The 8,161-nt window shown below is 35.8% G+C and overlaps 1 long non-coding RNA gene and 1 gene segment (V, D, J or C); both read right to left on the reverse strand.

The window, feature by feature from the left end:
• Positions 1 to 90: 90 nt before the first annotated feature.
• LOC131530436 (uncharacterized) lies at positions 91 to 1,990 on the reverse strand. Its single transcript, XR_009268388.1, has 4 exons — positions 1,627 to 1,990; positions 1,461 to 1,520; positions 986 to 1,105; positions 91 to 201 (listed from the first exon to the last, which is right to left on the reverse strand). It is a non-coding gene; the product is annotated as an uncharacterized LOC131530436 (long non-coding RNA).
• Positions 1,991 to 5,364: 3,374 nt separating this feature from the next.
• Positions 5,365 to 6,147, reverse strand: LOC131530402 (T cell receptor alpha variable 19-like). The segment is given in 2 exon segments: positions 5,365 to 5,791; positions 5,887 to 6,147. Coding segments are annotated over 2 exon segments (351 nt in total).
• Positions 6,148 to 8,161: the final 2,014 nt, after the last annotated feature.

Below are 8,161 nucleotides of genomic sequence, written 5' to 3' on the forward strand. Positions count from 1 at the left end.
TTTAATTAAGCTAATCATTAACAATTGATAATACATATATAAATATACATACATGCCAGAATACAGAAGAGAAAAACTGAAAAGATATCCATTGTGCAGTGCAGTGTGTTCACTGGAAGACTGAATCGTTTCTTCTGCAGTCTGAATTGATTAGATTGTGTCAGATCTGTGTAGACCCTCCTCTTTGTTTACATTTAGCTCCTGGAGAATTAAGTATTCTCTTAGAAATGTCCTCCTATAAATAGTTTTGCCTTCTGTGTTGGCCCAACTTCTAGTATATTTCTTTCTTTTGTAGTTCATATGAGAAGTAAGAGTGTTTTTTAAAAAAAAAATTCGTTTGCTCATAAAATGTTATATTACACAAAATAAATCTTGGTCTAGTTTGGTAATGTTTCTTGCACTAAGCCTGTGCACTGGTCCTCAATGATGAGTGATAGATCACAGTATCATGTTTCTGTATGAGCTTTGAGTGCGTTTCAGTCATTGTGGGCTGCAGAGCACAGTACACAGCAGAGTCAGACACACGCAGATTCTTGATTATCAGTGGAAATGATTTTGAAATTGTGTTTAGATCTCCGCTAAATCTTAATCTTAATCTTTCAGCCAAAACTGAAAATTCTGTCATCATTTATTTATACTCATGTGGTTCCACACCTGTAGGACCTTCTGTCTTCTGAGGAACACAAAAAATAGATATTTTGAATAATCAACAGAAGAAACTGTCATACATGGCACCTGTGGAAAGGCATGAGTATAAGTAAACATTTACTGTTCACTTATGGTTGGACTCCTCCTACCAAAATGAATGCACATAAATGGAACAGCACATAAAATAAATAATGCAAGCATACCAAAAACTTTGGTATTTGATGCATTTTTTAAGAAACATTTTTAGAAGGAGATCAGACTCTTTATTATTATTGTTTAATAATCAAAAAATTAAGCATGACAATCAGTAATCTTAAAATATGCAATTGTGGCTTACCCATGTCTCTGTTATGTGTCCTAACAAAGCTCTTCTCATCCCACTTAATGTATTGGTGGCTTCATACTCTTCAAGCACATCATCTCCTTTCGATTTTTCTGTTAAGCCAGCATGAACCATCTGTAACAATATTAAAGGAACAGTTAACATAAAATTTTAATTCCAAACCTATACGATTCACATTTGCTCAACACAAAACATGTTCATGCTTTAAAAAAAAGATAATAAAGTGTCTAAAGTAGTTTACGCGACTCATGTGCCATATTCCAAGACTTGTGAGGGCACAAAATCACTTTGAATGACGAACAATTTAACTCATTTAGTGTTTTCCTTGAGAAGACCAACTTCCCCGTCTGCTCCGCATCTCCAGTGAAAGAAAATGTCTCTCTGAGAAGGGTTTAGAGCCCACAACACATAAATATTATCAATATGTGATGTAATAAAACACAAATTTTAAACGAGGTAAAACACTTACTTCTTATGTTTCCCCTGTTAAAAGTGGCTTCCACTTCAGTGCATAGCCATTCAAATGCATCTGTGAGAAACATTTAGGCTCGTTTAGGCGCGCACAGCATAAAAATATCGTCATAAAGTAATATTATTTTATAAAATACAAAATGTAAATGAGGTTAAACACTTACTTTCGGTGTTTTCCTTGATAAAACCAATTTCCTGAGGAAAAGTTTAGGAGTGCACATCATACAAATATCACTATAAACCAATATGATGTTGTGAAATACATACAAATGAGATAAAACACTTAACTTTCGGCGTTTCCCTTTTAAAAAGAAACGTCCTCGTCTGGTCTGCCTCGCGAGTGGAAGAAATGTCTTTAAAAAACGTTTAAGCGCACACACCTTATAAATCGCTATAAAACGATATGATATTACAAAACACATTTTGTGATTAAGATTAAACACTTAATTTCTCCGTTTTCCGTCCTCATTATGCTCCGCATCAATAGGGTTTCCTATTTAAAGCAACGGAGGACCCTGCAAGTCGAAAAATGACGCTAAGAACATGGCGTCTGTGAAAAATATTCCAGATGGGTCAAGCGCGCACACGAGCAAATGTCCCGGATGTGACTAATAACACTCAACAGAGAGTTTCTCTGCGTATTTACACCGGCCAGAGGGTGCTGTTTACACTAGCTAGTGTTAACCCCCTAAAGTTCAACACCACAACTTTAACACTTTACTCTAAAAGTCCTTAACACTAGGATTTCAACACCGGAGATTTTGCTGTGTAATGTCACTGTTTTAATGCATTAATTCTTAAGCAATAAAACAGAAACTATAAAATACAAACTGTAAAATGGATGAGATTCACTAAAATAAAGAATCATTGCACAGCAAGTCAAAAAATATGAAATGCCAAGGAGAAGAAATAAGTATTAAGAGTAGATTTAAAAACAGATAATGTTGAGGCAGTTCTGATATGAATTGGGAGACTATTCCACAACATGGGGCCAACAACAGAAAAAGCATGATCACCTCTGTTTTTGAGACGTGCCCTGGGGACTTGCCAGAATCAGCAGATCTGAGTATTCTTGACTGAGTGTATGGTTGTAACAGATCAGATAGGTACTGTGGAGCCAGATTATGGAGAGATTTATAGACAAACAGTAGAATTTTAAAATCAATTCTATATTTGACTGGCAGCCAATGCAATGAAATCAGAACAGGCGTGATAGACTCATACTTGCGCTTCCCATAAAGAAGCTGAGCTGCACCATTTTGAACCAACTGCAGACGAGAAACACATGACTGAGAAGCACCAATATACAGTGAGTTGCACTAATCCATTCGAGATGTTACAAAAGCATGCATAACCATTTCAAACTTCTTTAGAGACAAAAATGGCTTCACCTTCGTCAGAAGACGAAGATGTTAAAAACAGGACTTAACCACAGCACTTATCTGCTTACCAAATTTAAGATTATTATCAAACCATACACCTAAGTTTTTTGCACATGTAGTGCTATATGGAGTAAGAGGTCCAGATTCAAAATCGTGCGCACAGTGGTCATTTGAGCCAAACAAAATAAATTCTGTTTTAATTTCATTGAGGCTTAGGAAATTACTTGTAAGCCAAAGTTTTAGTTCATCCAAACAGTCTAAAATAGGTTTTAAGGCCTGTTTGTTATCACGCTTCAAAGGGATATAGATTTGTGTGTCATCGGCATAAAGATGAAAAGAGACCCCATACTTATTAAGAATAGATCCTAGAGGAAGCATATAAAGAAAAAACAGTACCGGACCATGGATCGAGCCCTGAGGCACGTGAGTAAAATTCATTCACTTTACACTATTTTCATTAGCATTGACATCAAAGAGTATTTTACCTGAAGTCATGATTACAATCAGTACCAAGGATCTGATTCATACAGTCACTCAGGAACTTCTTTCTCTCTGTTGAGATGATTCAGTGGAACCCTCAAACATATGAAAGAGAAACACATATGTGAATGAGAGATCTGTTATTTAAAGTAAGGAGGAGCTAGACTGTAATGAGACTTGATAAAATTAATATATGGTACATATTGCCATCACTTTTCTTTTATTTTCCTTTCCTTTCCTTTCCTTTCTTTTCTTTCTAAATGCATCCTTTCACAAAGTTATTATAATTCATTTTAAACATGGGTATTTGAATGCATTTCATCAGACTTTTGTTCTCAGTGTCTGAGTTGACAATTTGGGAATGTGATTCTCTTGATTGTTATGTGCTCCAGTATGATTTGTATAAGGTATAGTTATAGTTATGTCAGGTTTTTGTACAGTGTTGATGTGTTTCCTGTCACTGTGGGCGTCAGAGCACAGTAGTACAGAGCAGAGTCTTTTAGAGCAGCAGAGGAGATCATCAGATCCACATGGTTTTCTTTATTGTCTTTAGTGACTTTAGCCGTGAATCTGGAATCTACATTAGACTTCTGATCTTCTTTTGTGCTGTCTGAGATGAGCACAATGAACTCAGGAGCTGATTCGGGATACTGATGATACCAGTGAAGATAGTATGCAGATGAATAACTGCAGGATAATTTAACACTTGAGCCCTCGTCAGCAGACTCCTCTGTATTGGTTTAATTTCATTTCCATAAATTGTATCTGCGAAAGTATGGCAAATCTTTCATGAACTGTGTATTGCAATATACACTCTAAAGAAATGCTGGGTTAAATACAACCCAGCGCTGGGTAAAATATGGACGAACCCAGTAATTGGGTTGTTTTTACCCAGCGGTTGGGTTACTGCCCAGAAGGCTGGGTTAAACATTTAACCCAACTATTGGTTGAAAACAACCCAGCATGTGTTCTGTCCAATATTTACCCAGCACTGGGTTGTATTTAACCCAGCATTTTTTGAATGTATAAAGGAACACACTTTATGCATCATTTAGATGCAAAATCACTAAACACTTCAATACTTACATGCAAAGGCAGAAAGCAGAATGACAGAATGGAGATTGTGTGTGTTTCTTATGCTCTCTGTAACAGAAATTTAACAAGATCGCATCAGGTATCAATGCTTTAAACTCCACCTCTTCCAGAGAGCTCTTTGAGAGAGCAGATCAGATCCGTTTCATACACTGTGTCATTTGATTACTATTCATATCCTATTGTACAATAGGATATGAATAGTAATCAAATGACACAGTAGTGTATGAAACGGATTTTGGTTCTTACTAATCTCAATATACAAAATATGATCTGGAATAATTCAACATACTTGTTAAAGTTCTCTGTTTATATTCTCTGTTTAGATGTGCATATTATGCACACAGAATTAATTTAGGTATGCAGTTTATTTTTGCTGGTATTAAAACAGTTATTCAGTTGGCACAGTTGTACAACTAACGACAGACACCAAAAGTGACAGGAATATGGTTAAAACATCCCTTATAATAGAGTGTATCAGGATTAACATAATGTAACAGTCGAGTCAGGTGGTCAGTGGTTATAGTGTAATTTTAGGATAATCCAAATTGATTAATTCTTTTGAAAGGAATTATGTATTTACTATCAGTTTAACATATCAGTAGGTAATATAAATAGTGTAATTTAAAAAAAAATCTTCAGATTATTTCATATTTTCTTTGATGTTTTGAAAAAGATGCAAATGACAGGTGATGTGAATGCTGGTCATTCCAATTCGGTGGAAACGAGCTTTATGCAGATCTGTGCACAGATTTCAAGTGTGCTTGGCTATTTTATCCTCTGCAATGTGTCTCCCTGAGCTTTTGTGTGAGTGTTGAGTGTGTTTCAGTCACTGTGGGCCGCAGAGCACAGTAGTACACATAAGAGTCAGACACAAGCAGATTCTTGATCATCAGCGGAACTCTTCTTGATGTTTCATTTTTATTACCTTTTCAGTAACCACACACAGGTGTTTCCACAAGTAAAATTAAATTGTGTGAATATTAGATTGTGGGTCTGATATGGCTTGACATCAAAGGGAAAAATTAGTTTGAGTTTTTGTACGGCTTCACATAGACTTTGTATCACTGGGCTTCAACTCTTAGAGCACAATAATAGAGAGCTGAATCTGACAGAGTTACACCAGTAATAGTGAGTTCAGTGGATGATTGTGGTGTAGTCGACTGAAAGCGAGGATCAGCTGGGCTGCCACCTCCACCACCTGAATTCTTATATATTAAATAGTGAAGCTCTCCATTAAGATACTGTCTGTACCAGTAAAGTCTAACATAACTGCTGCTTGTTTCATATGAGCAGCTGAGGGTCACAGTCTCGTCTTCCTTTTTTATGACACTAGTTTCTTGATTTGATCCAATCTGGTCTGCACTCATCACACCTAAAACAAGCAAAAAATGAGAGTCAGGTATCACAAAACTATCCCATTGGATGTGCCTGGATACACCTGCAATTATTAAAAGAGTCATATTGTACCTGAAGTCAGAATTAAAAGCAGAAGCAGGTGTTTTTCCATGTTGACTGTCAGATCAGGTGTGTGTTAATGTTGTCTGTGCTCTGAGCTGTAGATCTGTGTTACTGTGAGTCTCTGCAGATTCACTCAAACACACTGGAACTTCCTGACTTCTGTGATGACACCTTCTGCTGCTTCTCATGTTATTGCTTAGAGGAAGGCTTTCGCAACTGCAAAAAAAAATTATACATACATTTATTTATCTAGCAGATGATTTTGAAGAAAAGTACGGTAACGCTTTAGATTGCAACCCGCAACCTACTGCGTAAGTAAACAGAATTTACAGTGTAACTTTGTAATTATAGCAGTGGCATCGCTCGGCTAGGGGCATCACAATTCATGTAGGTTGTTCTATTTTGCAAGCTGTTTGAGCAGTACAGCCAAACTAATTTCCCTATTATAAAGACAAAGCCTTTCAAGGTAACAAAATATTTTAAAAAGTATGGCGGATATTTAGGCCAAAGTGGGTGAAGATAAAAATCTTTGTCATTATTTTATCTTTGTTATTAAAAAATGAGAACAAAGATACATATTACAAATACACACAATATACAAATAAAATAAACAGTGTTATATTTTCAGGTACAATAGGTGTATTTAGCAGGAGCATTCAAGAAACTGAATGAACAAATATAAAAATAAAACACTATATAGTAAAGAGAGTAAAGTATAAAATTTCGATTTGATTAGCAGTTGTTGCAGTTAGGGTTAGAAAACAGCAGTTTGTTGTGAAAACCTGGCAACCCTGGTTGGTGTTGGGAAGTTGCTGTGATTGACAAATAAGCTTTCATAAGGTCAGCTTTCTTGTGAGTTATAAATCGTAGCTGAAACTCATTAACTCATTTCACTTGATGTCTAGTTTTGTTGTTCAGTAATCTCCATCATGTTTCCTTTAATAATAGAATGATTAAAAATACCTAGGCCTATAAAATACCAGTATAAAATTATAAAAATAATATGGTCTTTCTAAATCACTCCCAAACATACGATTATTGTTTAGGCCACATACCACGTGATATTAGAATAGGTACCCCTTAGTTTCAATATACTTACAGTATAAATTATTTGTAATTTTACAGGTTGTTACCCCTTTATTCCCCAAACGTCGCCATATTATTCCCCTATACCTACACGGAGGTACACTATAATTACAAAAAAGTTACGCTGTTTATTTACACAGTTCTTTACAGGTTGCATGGTTGTTACCCCCTTACCCAAACATAACACATTGTTCCCTTATACCTACACGTACGTTCTTTGTAGGTACACTATAATTACAATAATTGTGGAAACACCTGTGTGTGGTTACTGAAAAGGAAATAAAAATGAAATACATATTATCTGAAATCACCTAAATTTATTATGTTGTCTGTAAGTATGAAAATGCTTACAAATTTGTGTCTTCTTTTGTGCATTGTTTCACGTCTACCTCTTTTTTTAACATTACAAAAACAAAAAAAAACAAACAAAAAAAATTCTCACAGGTGTTTCCACAAGTGTAATTAAATTGTGTGACTAATAGATTAGTTTTGATATGGCTTGAGATCAAAGTGAAAAATGAATTTGAGTTTTTGTACAGCTTCACAGACTTTGTATCACTGGGCTTCAACTCTTAGAGCACAATAATAGAGAGCTGAATCTGACAGAGTTACACCAGTAATAGTGAGTTCAGTGGATGTTTCTGATGTAGTCGCCTGAAAGCGAGGTTCAGCTGGAGTCCCAGTGCTACTCCAATCCCGAGCCTCTTTCCACATTAAATACTGAGGTTCTCCATTAAGATACTGTCTGTACCAGTAAAGTGTAACATATCTGCTGCTTGTATCATATGAGCAACTCAATCTCACAGACTCTCCTTCTGTACTGATGGCATTTGCATCCTTATTTGGCCAAATCTGGTCTGCAGCCATCACACCTGCAAACATGAAAATAAATATTTGCTTACATTTTAAAAAGTTAAATTCAGTCACATTACACTTAATTATCTATTTTCCTTAGCGTTGGCATCAAAGAGTATTTTACCTGAAATCATGATTAATATCAGTAGCAAGTGTCTGTCCATGTTTACTAAGTCAGATCAGTTCTGTTGATGCTCTTCTGTTCTCTGAGTTATGATGATTGTGATGCTCTGAGTTTCTGCAGGAACTGAGTCAATCAATCAGGAACTTCCTGCTCTCTGTTGAGATGATGCTCATTTTGGTAAATGAATGAAAGAGGTAGAGGAGCAGATCTGTAAATGAC

Source organism: Onychostoma macrolepis, chromosome 02 (assembly GCF_012432095.1).
Source record: "Onychostoma macrolepis isolate SWU-2019 chromosome 02, ASM1243209v1, whole genome shotgun sequence".
In the NCBI taxonomy this organism is placed as follows: domain Eukaryota; kingdom Metazoa; phylum Chordata; class Actinopteri; order Cypriniformes; family Cyprinidae; genus Onychostoma; species Onychostoma macrolepis.